This window comes from Lepisosteus platostomus, chromosome 6 (genome assembly GCF_059453375.1).
Source record: "Lepisosteus platostomus isolate fLepPlt1 chromosome 6, fLepPlt1.hap1, whole genome shotgun sequence".
In the NCBI taxonomy this organism is placed as follows: domain Eukaryota; kingdom Metazoa; phylum Chordata; class Actinopteri; order Semionotiformes; family Lepisosteidae; genus Lepisosteus; species Lepisosteus platostomus.
In genome coordinates this window covers 8,244,565-8,261,089 of record NC_142616.1, presented here as the reverse complement: position 1 = coordinate 8,261,089, position 16,525 = coordinate 8,244,565, and the positions used below count along the sequence as shown (strand labels likewise).

Sequence of the window (16,525 nt, the reverse complement as noted above, 5' to 3'; positions counted from 1 at the left end):
TTTCTAAAAAAATCTAAACCAGTAAAAAAGGGCTGTTGTGGTGTTTTTTTAAAAAAAAAAAATTAGAACACGGCTTCTTGTGCAGAGCTCTTGTACACCTGGAACACTGCTCGTAATGTGACTAGCTTTGGATAAAGACAGCTTCACGGGAGCATTATGAAATCGTGCAATAACAATAATAAGAAAATAATAATCACTTTTGGGTTGGCACAGTGACGCGCATAGCTGCCTCGCAGCCTTGTGGGAGCCTGGGTTCATTTCCAGACCCGGGGGTGCGCATTGTGTGGAGTCTGCATGTTCTCCCCAGGTTCATATGGGTTTCCTCCCACAGTCCAAAGACATGCGGGTAAGTTATTATTAATAATAATAATAATAATAATAATAATAATAATAATTGCTTACACCTATATAGCGCTTTTTCTGGACACTCCACTCAAAGCGCTTTACAGGTAAGGGGGACTCCCCTCCACCACCACTAATGTGCAGCCCCACCTGGATGATGCGACGGCAGCCATAGTGCGCCAGAACGCTCACCACACACCAGCTCTCAGTGGGGAGGAGAGCAGAGTGATGAAGCCAATTCATAGATGGGGATTATTAGGAGGCCATGACTGGTAAGGGCCAATGGGAAATTTGGCCAGGACGCCGGGGTTACACCCCTACTCTTTTCGAGAAACGCCCTGGGATTTTTAATGACCACAGAGAGTCAGGACCTCGGTTTTACGTCTCATCCGAAGGACGGCGCCCGTTTACAGTATAGTGTCCCCGTCACCATACTGGGGCATTAGGACCCACATGGACCGCAGGGTGAGCGCCCCCTGCTGGCCCCACTAACACCTCTTCCAGCAGCAACCTTAGTTTTTCCCAGGAGGTCTCCCATCCAGGTACTGACCAGGCTCACACCTGCTGAGCTCCAGTGGGGCTGCCAGTTGTGAGTCGCAGAGTGATATGGCTGCTGAAGTTCATTGACTCCAGGGAAAACTGGCCCTGGTGGGAGTGTGTGCATGCTTGTGTCTGTGTCAACCGTCCTGTGATGGACTAGTGTCCCCTCCAGTAGTTCAAGCGCTTTGACCAGAAGATGCAGAACTGTCTCAGGGCAAAGTGCTCCAGCTGGATCCTATAGGTTCTGTACGTTTTCTCCAGTTGCAGTACTGGAGCCGAACAGCAGGTGGGGGAGACGAGCCGCCTGAGAGGTCCTCGGTTTGGGCCAGTGTGTGTGTCGCAAAGGGGGCAGGAGCAGTGCGGTGGCGGCGGATTGTGTCTGTGGTCGGAGTGGCTGAGGGTTTTAAAATTCTTTGGGAAAAGCCGACATTTGCAAGCCGGGCTGTGGGGGAAGGAAGCAAAATAAAAATTAAACAGCGGAATTTACCAAGCAACAGACACTCGCGTCTCCTCTCCCTTCCACCACCATCATTCCTGCCCGGGATGGAGCCAGGGAAATAATACCAGGACTAGACGCGTCCTGCAAGGATGAGCATTTGAGAATCGCTTTGGATTTACACCCTGCGGGCGCAACCGGGGGAGATCGGCAGCTTTTCTCTGTCCCCTGGCCGCCATCCTCCTTTGATTTCCTCCCCAGCGGTTTGGGAAGCGGGAGGGACGGGAGGGGGAGGAGGAGGAGGAGGGGGCGGCGCCGCAGTCCCCGGCGTCGGCGTGGATCCGCCAGCCGGCAGGGAGGAAGGCAGAGCCGGCGAGTCCTGGGAAAGCGAGAGCGGGGATCGGCCTCCGGCGCAGGAAACTGGAATTGGGGATGCGGCGGAGTTTGGTTTCGGGGGGAAAAAAAGAGGACACACGACAACGCATACAAAGACAAAAAAAAAACAATAAGCAAAGGCAGGCATGAGCGAAAACAATAATAGCAGCAATACGTCGTAAGGGAGAGAGAGAGAGAGGATCAGATTCCCTGCGGGATTTTGCAAACGGGGTGTTCGGCGAAACATGCGCGGTTTCCTTATTCGTCTTCCTGGAGAAATGCAAGGACCCGCATCGCCCAGGGCTCCCACCGCGACTGGGAACCGCACGTAATCCGGGGGGGAATTGGACACTAAGGGTGAGGGGGTTTCTGCTGTGGATTGTGGGGACGAGAGGAGGAAAACATCTCTGTGGAACATCATCATCATCATCATCAACATCAACACCTGCCGCATATATCTCTCCCCTCCCCTTAATCCTCCAAATAACAAAACCAAAACAAAACTGGAGACTCGCCGCAGCATCTATTAACTCTCAATCAACCTCGGACCCCGTCACCCCCGGGCGAAACTGGAAGCAAAAAGATCAGGGGAAAAAAAAAAACAACAACACTGGGAGATCATTTTTAATCGCTTTTATTGTGTACTGGAAGACCTGAAGGGAACTGCTGGTCATCAAGTCGTGTTTTTTTTTTTGCGGGGGGGATATCCGACTGGCTGCTGTTTTTGTTGTTGTTGTTGTCGTTTAGGATTTGTCTAGCGGGAAGTGAAGTGAAGCCGCATGCTTTCTGCCGGGACAGTTTTAATCGTCTTTGCCCGAGGCTGCCGGCAGCGGAGCGATCCCTGAACGGACTCCCAGCAGCTCAGGGTTGTGGAGGTGGTGGGGAGGAACAGTTGTCTAAATTTAGCCCTTAATAAGAAAATCCTACACACACACACCCCCAAGAGGTTACCGCGTCCCGGTGAGGCCAGGCGGCGCTGGGAACTTGGGGCTTTCACCCTATTTCCTCCCTCTTTTGGTTTGTGTTTGTCCTAAAAAGATCAGAAACACCATTGCAGTCGTTTACGTTTCTAGCGAAAAGAGGCCGGGCAGTGACTCAGACCGAGCTGAAGTCTGAATCCCCAGAGCCATCTCTCTTAATCTGGTTTTGTAAATAAGCCTGACAGGTCTTTTAATTCTTGGAGCGCCGCAGTCGCGGGGGAGAAAGTCGCCGGATAAACTCGTTAAATAGGTTTAGAGACTTATAGGAAATGCTCGAGTTCAGGACGATGAGAGGGGACCCACGTCTGGGGTCTTGGAAATGTTAACGAGTGAAGGAAAACACAGCTGAAGTTTGAGTTAACTACGCCTTACAGGTGAAATACAGAAATTTAGGGAGGAAAAAAGAAGTTTATTGATCCTGTAGTTGTCTCAAGCGACATACCATTTCCAAACGGACAGCATCTCTTGTGACGCCAAGTATATGCTAGTTTAATTTTTTTTTTTCTGTGGTAAAACACATTTTAGCTCCAGTTTTAAAAATTTTAGGTGAAGGCGCGTTGTTTTTTTTTTTAAGTGAAAAATAGATTGTGGTAATTCCTTTTTTTTTTTTACACTGGGTCTAATAAGTTTGAACATCCTGGCGCACACTCCCGGTTCATTGGAAACATTGGAAGCAAATTAGAAAGCATTTTTTTTTTCGTTTACCCGGCGCTTCGACTCTGAATCTCCGATACACTGGGCAACCAGCTGGGAGCTGTTTTGCCACATCTGCCCGTAGGCACCGTGACTGACCCGGAGTGCTGCCCCTCTGCAGACCACAGACCTTGGCATTTAACCTGAGGACGGAGCGGCAATAACCGGACAGGCAGAAAGGCGGAACGATAACCAAAAAAAAATGCCTAAAATCCTAGAATCCTGACGCGCCTCCGAAGGGATATTTCTGTGTTGTCTGGTTCTTCTGGGAATCCGGTCTCCGGCAGGGAGAGACGGGCTACAGGGGACCGGAGTCATGAGCGTCCGGCCTCCCTCCTCTGCTCTGGACAGGTAAGGGTTAACCCGCGTTGAGGGTGACCCCGCTCTTCGGGTTTCGGGGTTTGGGGTTGGAATTGGGGGGGGGGGGGGGGGGGGGACATTTTCCAAATGTTATGCTGCCGACCCCTCCAGCTGTGGACTCCAGCTATGTCTGGGCTTTTTCCAGACCGGCCCGCCGGCTTTAAATCCTCGCGTTCAGTCTCTCAGTCAGGGGTCCCCGGCTGGTGTGCCTTCAGGGTCTCAGTCTAGTTGGGGCTCTTTTCAATTATGTGACTTCATTGCTGCACATTGGTGGTGGTGGAGGGGATCCCCATTACCTGTAAAGCGCTTTGAGTGGAGTGTCCAGAAATGCGCTATATAAATGTAAGCAATTATTATTATTATTATTATTATTATTATTATTATTATTATTATTATTATTATTGCACCAGTTTACCGAATTATCCCAGCTCTGCTGGTCCTGTTGCCTTAAAGAGACCTGGAAAACAGGATCCGGGGTCGAAGAATCCCTGTTCCAGACGAGTATGCTATGAGAGCTGTTATTTTTTTTTTGACACAGAGTTCGTTAAATAAGCCTTTCTTTTAATACGGGCTTCCCCATTCCTCAGGGTTACCACTACCCCTGTAATGCAGATATCCGAATATCCGCCTGTAAGTTATTTTTTTGTTGTTGTTATTTACTTTCTCCATATATATCGTATTACAGTAAGGAGAGGTGAAGGGCGGGCAGGTTTGCGCTGTAGTGAAACTCCGCGATGTCATGGCGCCTCGTCACAGCTGGGCGCTGAACGTCTCCTTTTCGGACCCCGGACCCTGTCCAGGCTGTTGCACGGGGAGGGATACGAGGGGCGAGTGTGGCCTAGGTTGAGGAGGAAGCTCTCGGCGTATTCCGCAGTCCGCGTTCTTGGCATTCGGGGGCGCGTACCTACCTGGCTGTGGAGGAACAGGTGTGAGCAGGTGTCTAAAAATAGAAGAAGAAGAAAAAAAAACAAAACTTATGTTTGCGGTGCTGCTTCCCTGAACTGGTCGGGGTTCCTGGAAAGCATCAGGACAGGTTCTCTAGGGAAGTAGGAGACCTGAGGCAGGGGGGCAGCGATTTCTACTTGGTGGAGTTCTCGTCCTGCAGCGGGTACTGTGTCTAACAATAGGGATCCCCAGTCCTTCTGGAGGGGGTGTTGTGTCTACAGCAGGGGTCCCCAGTCCTTCTGGAGGGGGTTTTGTGTCTACAGCAGGGGTCCTCAGTTCTCTGGAAGGGGTGCTGTGTCTACAGCGGGGATCCCCAGTCCTTCTCCTGGAGGGGTACTCTGTCTCAGTTGGGGTCCCCAGTCCCGGTCCTGGAGGGGGTGCTGTGTCTATAGCAGGGCTCCCCAGTCCTGGTCCTGGAGGGGGTGCTGTGTCTACAGCAGGGGTCCCCAGTCCTGGTCCTGGAAGGGGTGCTGTGTCTATAGCAGGGGTTCCCAAATCCGGTCCTGGAAGGGGTGCTGTGTCTACAGCAGGGGTCCCCAGTCCTGCTCCTGGAGGGGGAGCTGTGTCTATAGCAGGGGTCCCCAGTCCTGCTCCTGGAGGGGGCGCTGTGTCTACAGCAGGGGTCCCCAGTCCTGCTCCTGGAGGGGGAGCTGTGTCGACATGTTTTCTAGGTCTCTATAAGAGCTGGCAAATTGGTCCAGTATTAATCCCAGTAACCAGCTGGTTCAGTTGAGTTGGATTGAGATACACGCACTGGCGCTCCAGGACCAGGACTGGAACCCCCCTGTCTATCGGTTCTGCAGACCGTGAGCGGTGATAGATGTGAATCATCAGTCCTGAGCCAGAAAACTAGTCACCACAGGGGATGAGAGGGTCTCCGTCCTCGTCCTGCTTCTCGTTCTTGCACTATTACAGCTGCGCTCCCGGTTCCCTTACTTTGGGAATGTTGCCACATCCAACCTTTTCTCAAACGTTTTATCCAGTACGGGCTCGAGGGGGAGCTGGGGCCTATCCTGGCAAGCAACAGGAGCAGCAAGGCAGGGTACGCCCTGGATGGGACGCCAGTCCATGGCAGGGTACGCCCTGGATGGGACGCCAGTCCATGGCAGGGTACGCCCTGGATGGGACGCCAGTCCATGGCAGGGTACGCCCTGGATGGGACGCCAGTCCATCGCAGGGCACACACACACACAAACATACTCGCACCAGGGCCAGTTTTCCCAGAAGCCAGCTGACCTGTCAGCATGTCTTTGGGTCGGTGAGAGGAAACTGGAGCACCGAGAGGCAACCTAGCCAAACCCAAGGAGAACATGCAAGCTCCACACAGACAGCACCCCGGGAATTGAACCTGGGCCCCCAGCGCTGTGAGGTAGCACTCATACCGCCTGCACCACCCCGCTAGTAATTAATAAAAACCATGGCTTGATAATCACCCTGGGTTTAAAAGTGAGGTGCAAGCTCGTGATTGCAGAAAAGTATTCCAGGTCCTGACCTGGAACGTCGAATCGGACTGAACCCGCTGGCTGAAGGTCGCACCGACGGCACCCCAGGAATCGAACCCGGGACCGCGCAGCCCTGCGAGGCAGCAGTGCTCGCCACTGCGTCCGTGTGGCTGCGTGGAGATCCTTAATTATTTAATTAGCAGCCAGCCGGATGGGGGGGTCTGTCGTCCCAGTTTCTCAGACTGGTTATTAGATGTCAGTGACAAAATAAATCCGTTGCCGCCGCCGTCGCAAAAGTGTGACGAATCCCGACCGCGGCACAAAATCGTCCACTGTGTGAAAATACTCTATGGTCTCTCAAACTGCTGGTCTGATCACTTGCGGATCGTGACGTGGAGCAGCCCTTCCTGCTCGCTAGTCTCTGTGATGACTGCTGTACTGTGATGTAGCACGAATAAGTCCAGGTTGTGCAGCAGACATGTCAGCGCAGAAATGTCCCAACGTGCTCTGCACGCACAGTCTCCCGAGTAGTATTTGTCGGTAAAACCCTCTCGAAGGCGAGAGCACTATTTCTCTTGGATTAAGAGAGATGGATTCGCAATCCCACTCGTTTACGGCGCAATGGGGCCGCAACACGTCAGCCGAAGTCTTGTTGCCTCGTTCTGAACCGCAGGAATATATGCACGCCTGGAAATGTCCTCTGTTTTGTGATGGAAAATGGAGGTTTCACAAGTTACCGTGTGCTTTCATCCTGGTTTGAAATGCGCTCATCAGTGCCGATTCTTTCTAACCCCGAAATGGAGGAATAGCGTTGCAGCTCCCAGTCAAAGGCTGCGGTAGTGTGGATGAGTGGCATCCCAGTGGGAAGGCATGGGAAGGCCTGCTGGTGCTGCGGCCCTCCCTCTGTCCCGCGGAGGAAACCCAAGCCAGTTGGCGGTATATGAAGTGCGCGCACACGCGTGTGTGGGTGGTGTGTGTGTGTGTGGGGGGGTGGTGACGGGGTTGTCCTGGCAGAGCGTCCGTGACGTCCACACTCCTCCTTTCCCAAGCCCCATCGGCCCCCTTTCCAGAGCCGCGTGGTTTAGGGGCGGGAAAGACATCCCTGACCTCAGGAGTCCGTGGGAATGCGGAGACTTTAACCCCGTCTGCCGCGGGCAGGAGTTGACTTTTCCCGGTCGACGGCAGAGGTCCAGAGGGGTGTTCTCGGATGCGGAAGGAGGGGGGGGCCCCTCCCGTTCTGGGACGCGTCCTCCTCTTGCAGTTGGATGGGAGACTTTGGGGTGCAGGCGGATGGGTGGGGGGAGCGGAGGCAGGGAGGGGTGGAGGGGGCTGCTGTGCTCCGCCCTCGGATTTATTTCTTCTCATCTTTTCGGCAAAAGCCAGACTGGGAAGTTGTGTGTTTTTTTTGGGGGGGGGAAAAATCAACTTTATGCCAGCAGCCCTATCACCCTGCAGCTCTCAGCTGGCAGCCCCACTGGAGCTCAGCAGGTGTGAGCCTGGTCAGTACCTGGATGGGAGACCTCCTGGGAAAAACTAAGGTTGCTGCTGGAAGAGGTGTTAGTGGGGCCAGCAGGGGGCGCTCACCCTGCAGTCTGGGTGGGTCCTAATGCCCCAGTATAGTGACGGGGACACTATACTGTAAAAAGGTGCCTTCCTTCAGATGAGATGTAAAACTGAGGTCCTGACTCTCTGTGGTCATTAAAAATCCTAAAAATCCATAGTTCTGGCCCACTATGGCTGCCATCGCATCATCCAGGTGGGGCTGCACACTGGTGGTGGTAGAGGGGATCCCCTCCCCTCCACAGTCCAGATTCTGGACTGTCCAGAAAAGCTCTGAATAAGTATAGCAATTTATTATTATTATTATTATTATTATTATTATTATTATTATTATTATAATATGCCAGGGCATTAGGAATTAAGAACATAGAGGAGGCCATTCATCCCATCTAGATGGTTTGGTAGTTAGTAGTTGATTGACCCAGGGGTCTAATCCAGCTGTTTCTTAGAAGAAGCCTGGGTATCGGCTTCAGGAGCATGGCTTGGCTGCTTGTTCCACACTCCCACCACCTTTTGTGTAAAGTCGTGCCTTCTGTCTTGATTGGAGAATGTTACCCCCCCATTTCATGAAACAGTCCAGGGTATGAGCTTCAAAAGCATAGCTGAACAGCTCGTTCCAGACTCCCACCACCCTTTGTGTAAAGTAGTAGTAGGATCTCCCCCACCTGTTTCTTGAAATATGCCAGGATATGAGCTTCAGCAACATGGCTGGACAGCTCGTTCCCACCACCCTTCATTTTTCGGATCTGTAAAGCCTTAATTGAGTGCCTTGTTTAAGCAGGGATATCCAATCCTGGGTAGGACCCCTGGGTTCACAGGCTTGCCCTGTTCCAGTAAGTCAGTGGGTTCCCTTTCAAAAGACCCTTTCAGTCTGCGGCACATGCTGTGATTTATCATGATAATCGGCTGCTCTACCCCCTCCTGAAGATGAGGCTACAGACCAGGTGTCCGATCTCTTCTGCTTTGTGTTCTTCCGGCTCTCTGTTACACAGCTGGTCTATTGAACTAAACCAGGATGGGATTCCTCCCACAGTCTAAAGACATACTGAGAGATTAATTGGCTCCTGGGAAAACCGGACCTGGTCTGAGAGTGTGTTTCTGTGTGTGTGGGCCCTGAGATGGCCCGCTGTCCCATCCAGGGATTGATCTCAAACTTAGATACAGCAGTCAGGACATACAGCAGTCAGGACATGGGTGGCGTTGTGGGCCATTGCACAGGGAAGGGAATGTTTGAGCAGTCAGCTGTCACAAGACGTTGAGAAACGTCCTACATTTCCATCCGTTTAAGAAAACGGGTTAAATAGCAATTGGCTTAATTGTTTGACAGCCCGGGTTTCAACAAAAGCCACAAGACGTGAGATCGCCGCAATTCACTCCTCATCCTGGAGGGGGCGCTGTGACTTCTGGTTTTCATGCCAGCCCAGACTCTTAAAGATCTGATTTACCACCCCTGCCCTATCTCCGCTCACTGAGGGTTGGAAGTTGGCTGGAAAACTTGCTAGAAAGTGGCCTACCAGAGGTTAAAAAGGAACAAGTAATAGGTTTATTCCATGCTGAAAAAAAGGGAGAAAGAAATCGCAACATTTCGGCCGTGGAGCCTTTTTCAGGTGTGAGCAAGACAAGGCAGTAAGCAAAGGTCATGTAGCGGGAGAACAAAGGCTGGGAGAGAGGAGCGAGAACTACCAGAGGTTAATATCACCGCACTAGACCCACAGGGAAATTCAGACTGCGAGCTGTGGTCTAAAAAGGGTTAATCAGGACCTCGCAGTAAGAGCATGAACTTGCTCCACTTCCGGGATCAGTTTCCCGTTCTCCCAAAGGCTCTGTTCCTCAATCTAATATTAAACCTCTTGTGTGAATCCTTTTTGTAAGTCTCGGGCTGATGTGGCGAGTTTGAGTTGATAGGAGCTTTTCTAGATGGGGGAGGCAGCGATGCAGTCTCGTTCCCCGTCAGCGTCAGGCAGATCATGTTGGCCCCCCTTTCCGGAGAGGGGGTCTCTGCGTTTTCCATCAGCACGACAACCCTCTCAGGTCGGGACCCTCCGAATTTCAACATGACATCGCAGTGTCTTTCGCGCGCTGTTCCATGCGAGGAGGGAGGGAGAAGCTTCGGCCTGTTTTTTTTTTGGGGGGGGTCGCCCTTCCGGTCTCCCGACCCAACGTGGGGAAACCCGACTGTCGTCCACTTTTTGGAGGGGAGGGGGGGATGAGAGGGGGCTGACGGTCGGGGTTTTTTAAGCATTGGGGAACGCGGTTTCTGCAACGAACCGCCCGCTGTGCGCTTGAAGCTTATTCCCCGGGGTCCTCCAGGAAACAGCTGGCTGTTCCTGTCTGATTTCTAGAAACCGTTGGCAGTCGGACGAAGTACAGTACATGGGCTGAACGACCTCTGAGAAACCGTGCCGTTGGAATGCTGCTCTGTGCAGGGAGGCTGGGCTCATGGCCTCAGGCTGTATTGGTGTAAAACACCAGAAAACAAATAAGGGGTTCATTCAGAATGAATCGCAGCTGTAATATTTGGGAGCAAGTAAAGGTTTAGTCCATGCTGAAAAGAGAAGAAAAGAAACACCATGTTTCGGCTGTGGAGCCTTCTTTAGGTGTGTCTGCTATAATATTTACTCAAGAAGATCCCAGACCGTCTTGCAGAAATTGGAGGGGTGCTGCTACATCAGGCACTGTAGCCCCACCACATTGCAGTTAAGATTGAGAAAAGACAACGTGTTTCACCAGTTGAAAGAAGGAGCTATATTACTTGACTGGCATTTTTACATGGGCCAAAGTGGAATTTATTCAGGCCAGCGGGGGTAATATCCTAACTATGTCAAAGAATGTTGTATAGCTGGGACATAGCCTGCTGGGATATAGGCTGCAGCTCCCCCATGCCTCTCAATTGGAAAAAGTGGTTAGAAAATGGAAGGATGGATGATGTATACATTGCTCAGCTCTAGCCATATCACCCTGCAGCTCCCAGCTGGCAGCCCCACTGGAGCTCAGCAGGTGTGAGCCTGGTCAGTACCTGGATGGGAGACTCCTGGGAAAGCTCAGGTTGCTGCTGGAAGAGGTGTTAGTGGGGCCAGTAGGGGGCGCTCACCTGAGGTCCTGACTCTCCATGGTTATTAAAAATCTCTTTTTCGCTTCTTGGAAGTAGGAGTGCGTGTTACCCCGGTGTCCTGGTCAAATTTCCCCCTGGCCTTTACCAATCATGGCCTCCAAATAATCCCCCTCTCTGAACTGGCTTCATCACTCTGTTCTCCTCCCCACTGAGAGCTGGTGTGTGGGGAGAGTACTGGAGCATCATCCAGGTGGGGCTGCACACTGGTGGTGGTGGAGGGGATCGCCATTACCTGTAAAGTGCTTTCAGTGGAGTGTCTAGAAAAGCGCTATATAAGTGTAAGGAAAATTTATTTGTATATTTATTTAGTCCATTTACCCTGTTCCTGTCTTGGGTATCATCCATGAGTGACGCACAAATCAAGTGTACTTTACCAGGTCATCCCTGTGTGGGTTTCACTGTACCATGAGAGCTCCAGTAGTATTAAATTGGTGTTGATAAAGGCCCATTGGCAGTGGTGGAGGGGATCCCCATTACCTGTAAAGAGCTTTGAGTGGAGTGTCCAGAAAATAATAATAATAATAATAATAATAATAATAATAATAATAATAATAAACTTTATTTTATATAGCGCCTTTAAAGCTGGCTTCTCAAAGCGCTTTACAGGATGACAATAACAATAAATAAGAAGACTACAACAATAAATAAGAAAATTTCACAAGACAGGACACAATTATAATTACAACAATAACAATAGAGGAGACCGTGGAAGATGGTATTAAGAAGAGCAGAGGGGTGAAGAATGGAACCAGTTAAGTAAAGGCTTTTCTGAAGAAGAGGGTTTTGAGTCTGGATTTGAAGGAGTTTAGAGAAGGTGACTCTCTGATATCCTTGGGCAAAGAGTTCCAGAGCTTGGGGGCATAGCAGGAGAAGGCCCTGTCACCCATACAATGTAGACGGGCTTGTATAATGTAGAAAAGCACTATATACGTGTAAGGATTATTATTATTATTATTATTATTATTATTATTATTATAAGCAGCTTATCTCTGCAGCTGTAAAATTTGCCAAGAGGACCTACATGACAGTAGAAGGCAGGGGATCCAGATCGTCCGCCCTAACTTGGACCAGTAACTCTTGTGAGTGGGAGCTACCTGCTCACCAGTGACTCGTTAATGACTTCCAGTCAGGCACCGGGGCTTGTGTGTGGCTGCCCATGACGGAGCTCCAAGTGTGTGTAAAAGGAAGTTTACTGTTCGGGCTGGCGTTGTTTAGAGTTTTACCCACCCACCCTCTGTTTGCTCTTCCAAGTCTGGACAAACAGTTTTGCTTACTTACTGGAACTGCGTCAGAGAGCAGGACTGTGCGGCGTGATTTTTTTTTTCCCTGCCTTCCAGTGATGCATGTGACAGCTGTTCACACAGAGATGCAGCTGCGTAGCTTTTGTGCCCTCTGTGACAGAGAAGTGCCAGTGTGATTAGGGGCAGCACCGAGGACACTCAAGCTGAGGCAGCGGCTTCCTGTTCATAACTCTGATTGATTTCATTAGGCTTGCAATTATTGAAATGTTGTCTCTGTTCCAGTTACCACCCCCGGTTACGAGTGCTGTTCTTATTTGCTGTGTTGGCTCAACTCTTTGACGCACTCTGTTTTTTTTTTTTATTGTTGCAGCCTTGATTTTATTTGAGTCATGAGTCTGTGTTCTTGTCAAGTGAGTTGCAACAGCACTGCAGCTAGGGGCTTTTATGGGGGGGCCATTTGCTTTCATTGTGCTTTTGCACGTTGCACAATATAGAGGTGGTCCCCAGTTTCTGATCCTGGGGGATCCCCATGTATCCTGGTTTTCATTCCAGCTGAGCTTGTAATCACTGGTGCTCTCCTTTGCTCGTTTATTAAGATGTTTCTCCCTTATTTCTCTTTTAACAGCTGTTGGCGGGTGATCAGTTTGTGTTGGAACAGAAATGAATGAGAGGGACATTGCACCGTTAATGCCAATAATGGGTGTGGCATAGCAACAGACACGCCCACATTGGGGCGTGGTAATATACTAGACACGCCCACAACAAACTTCTGCCTTCTGCAGAGGTCCAGCTGGTTCCATTTCAGTTTGACCTGCTCGTTGAGGGTAGTTCAGAACCTTGGGTATCGATAAAGGGATGATCCCCATTATGATCACTTTCAATGTCTTTTAAGAGCTGAGAGCAAATTTAAAAAAGAGCCAGAGTTCCTCCATGACCAAGCTTGGGGACCACTGTACCACAGTGTGTTAATATGTCGTTTGAGTTTTTCTACACCTAGCTGCCATTGCATGAGTTCTACCATGGTCTGTAACCTTTTTTTTCCTTTTTCTGCTTTCCATTAACCACTTTGCATTTGCCCAGTGCCTTTGCAATGTTGCTGGTATGATTGCTATGGGCTGGATTCCCTGCCCAATCTACGTCACTGGTGCGTTTGCTCGGGGCTGCGATCGGTGCTGCGCGTGCGTTTGCTCGGGGCTGTGTTGTGTATGCGATCGGTGCCGCTTGTGCGTTTGCTCGGGGCTGCGTTGTGCGCTCGCACGATCGGTACCGCTTGTGCTTTTGCTCGGGGCAGATATGTGTAGAGAGGAATTGTGACAGGCTACTGGACTTAAATCCCTTCTAAAATTCAAAATACTTTATTCATCCCCGGGTGGGGGCAGTTTAAGAGAGCAGCGGACCATAAAGGGGATCAAACCCGTGACCTTGGCGGTATTAGCACCTCACTTTAACCAGCTGAGCTCACCGGCTATATAACGATTGAATTGGTCCCATTAAGCCACTAATAATCTAATTTAGCTCGTTAAATTGGAATGAGTTGTTGGAATGCTTACAGGTTCCCTTCATCGATGCGGGTGTCGGGTGTGTGGTGTGTCCATCGTCGCTGTGTCTCTTCTTTTATGCTGTTTCTGTGTCTCTTTCTCTCCCCCACTTCCTCTGTTCCCAATGTCTTGCCCCTCTCCCTCCCTGTCCTTATTGCCCTCTCCTGCCCCCCCCCCCCCCCCATGGCACCAGGACAGCCAGTAAGAGAGACACTTACCTGCCCAGGTAGGCTATTCAGAAGACCTGGAGAAAGTGGCATCAGCAGCATACACTAATAGTAGCAATCCATCATCGTCGTCATCGTCTTCTTCATCGTCCTCAGATTCAGACACGTATGTGGAAACCCCTCAATGCAATAAGTTGAAATTTCTCCAAGGCTCAGCCCACCTTTGTGGTTTTTCCAATGCACTGCTGAACCAACGCTTTAGTTGTTGACTTGACAGTCTTGCTTTAAAATAACGCTGATCATTTGTCGTTTTCCCTTCAGATCAGCCAGCAGTAGGTGAACCCCCCCAATGCAAATGCAACACATGTTTGTTTTCTGATTTTTGTGTTGTGATTTTTACACACCTGCATGTTAAAATGCTTTTTTTAAACCTAAAAGACCCTGTGAGTATATAGTGAGTATAAAGCCCGGGCTGGAATCTCTATTTTCTTTACAGTCTCATGTCTTCAAACAAAGACTTACCATTTATATATAAATAGCCAGCAGCTATATCATCCTGCAGTTCCGCCTTAAAAAAGAAATGTATCCGGCAGTTCCATCCTGGCAGCCCCACTGGAGCTCAGCAGGTGTGAGTCTGGTCAGTACCTGGATGGGAGACTCCTGGGAAAGCTCAGGTTGCTGCTGGAAGAGGTGTTAGTGGGGCCAGCAGGGGGCGCTCACCCTGCGGTCTGTGTGGGTCCTAATGCCCCAGAATAGTGACAGAGACACTGTACTGTAAAACAGGTGCCGTCCTTCGGATGAGACGTAAAACCGAGGTCCTGACTCTCTGTGGTCATTAAAAATCCCAGGGTGTTTCTTGAAAAGAGTAGGGGTGTTACCCCAGTGTCCTGGGCAAGATTTACCTGCTGGCAACTATATATATTTTATTAGGGTTCCTCCCATCCCTTGGTAATGGAAAGAGGTGGGGGCAGCACAGAGTAAGTGTTAGGGCTCTGGGATCCTAACTGGAAGGTTGTGGGTTCGGGTCCCAGCTGTGGACACTGCTGTTTGTACACTTGAGTCCCTGGGCTAGGCAGCCATTTATTCTGATAGACACAGCTTTTGTTGATTGTCTTGGTTCCCTTTTAAAGGGTATCTCGAAATTAATGATACAAATCACTTTTATTTCTAAATCACCCTTCCAAACCCAAGGATGCTGTACATAGTGATACGTCCTGGCCAAATTTCCCATTGACCCTTACCAATCATGGCCTCCTAATAATCCCCCTCTCTGAACTGGCTTCATTACTCTGCTCTCCTCCCCACTGAGAGCTGATGAGTGGGGAGCGTTCTGGCGCACTATGGCTGCTGTCGCATCATCCAGGTGGGGCTGCACACTGGTGGTAGTGGAGGGGATCCCCATTACCTGTAAAGCACTTTGAGTGGAGTGTCCAGAAAAGCGCTATATAAGTGTAAGCAATTATTATTATTAAAGAAGAAGAAAAAAAGAAGATTAACAAGTAAATACAGTGAAACAAGAACATGCAGGATAAACTGTAAGACGATCAGACATAGGCCCTAGTAAAATGGTGAGTTTTAAGTTTTAAGTTTTGAAGATTTGAAGGGAGTCAAATCATGTGTCTCAGAAGGTCAGAGAAAGGGAATACCCTTACCGTGGAGCAGTGGTCTCCAGAGGACCAAGAGCAGGTCCTGGGTACAGCGAGCAAAGGGCCAGCCTCAACAGGTCAACAGGACAGACCCTGCGTGAGACAGTGTAAACACAGAGGAGCTCAGAGATGTGTGACGGAGCCAGATGATTTCGAGCCTTGGAAGTCGGGGACAAGATCTTGTATCGATTCTGTGACTTATAGACAACCAGCGTCGAAACGCAGGTGTAGGAGTGAAATGCTACCAGGGTCGGCATGAGTTCGAATCCTAGTTACAGAGGTTTAGACTGACACTTGTTACATTTTAGAACACTTTTTATTTTTTTTTAAACCGAAGAGTTGATCAAATCCACAGAAGGATAAGGGGGTCCTGTCGTTGTTCCGGTTTGTTTTAATCGTCCAGTTTTCCTTCCCTTGCCATGACAGCGTTTTCGTGCTTGGTGTGATGTCACACTGATACTATCTTGATCAAGCCGGCTTCCGTGTAGAAACGCTCCAACGTCACACCCTCCCTCCCTCATACGGTATATGAGATTCTGTGAGGATAAGAAGAGATCACATTGCAATTTTTTTTCTCTATTTTTTTTTTTCCCCAAAAGAGCTCATCAGATTAGAAACGACTTCTGTCTGGCTCCTTTTTTTTTTCTGAGTTATGACAGGAACGGAGCTACAGTGGTTCTGCTTTTGCTTGTCGGGGGTTGAGGAGTGCAGGGCGCTGTGTCTGCACCAGGGCCCTGATGCGCGTGCTGACAGAGAGTTCGTGTTTAAACCAGCGCTGGTGTCGGATTTCCAGGGATTCATGTTTTGAGGGGTTTGGACAGCCCGGGATTCTCATTCCGTCTGAGGAGTTTTCGAAAGGGGGCCAATTAAGATACGGCGACTTAAACACACAGCAGAGCCCGGCTCTCCCCACTCGGGCCGAACTGGGCCCAGTGCAGAACCAGGCTTCAGTACTAGTCTATGCCTTTCCCCCCCCGTCCCCGTTGTAGCGCCCCCTGTCTGCAGCCCCACGTCATAACCCTGGCAAAAATCAGTGTTTCGGGGTCTTGATTTGTGTGTGTGTCGGTAGGCGTTGGGAGTTTTTAATCATCTTCAATGTCTTTCTTTCCCCCATTTTCCCCTCCCCCTCCTCTCTCTCTCTTTGTTTT

The 16,525-nt window shown here is 50.1% G+C and overlaps 1 protein-coding gene across 7 annotated transcripts in view; it reads left to right on the top strand.

Annotated features, from left to right (window-relative positions):
• Positions 1-1,181: 1,181 nt before the first annotated feature.
• Positions 1,182-16,525, top strand: part of arhgef11 (Rho guanine nucleotide exchange factor 11) — a 56,828-nt gene continuing 41,484 nt past the window's right edge. For 4 of the 7 annotated variants that reach the window (XM_088634042.1, XM_088634048.1, XM_088634040.1 and 1 more), the window contains exons 1-2: positions 1,182-3,717; positions 13,758-13,790. In XM_088634042.1, coding sequence (XP_088490168.1) covers positions 3,683-3,717; positions 13,758-13,790 — 68 coding nt within the window. In that variant the 5' untranslated portion in view covers positions 1,182-3,682. Of the gene's footprint in view, positions 3,718-13,757; positions 13,898-16,525 lie in introns of all 7 variants that reach the window. The other 3 variants (XM_088634044.1, XM_088634043.1, XM_088634045.1) reach the window with 2 other exon arrangements.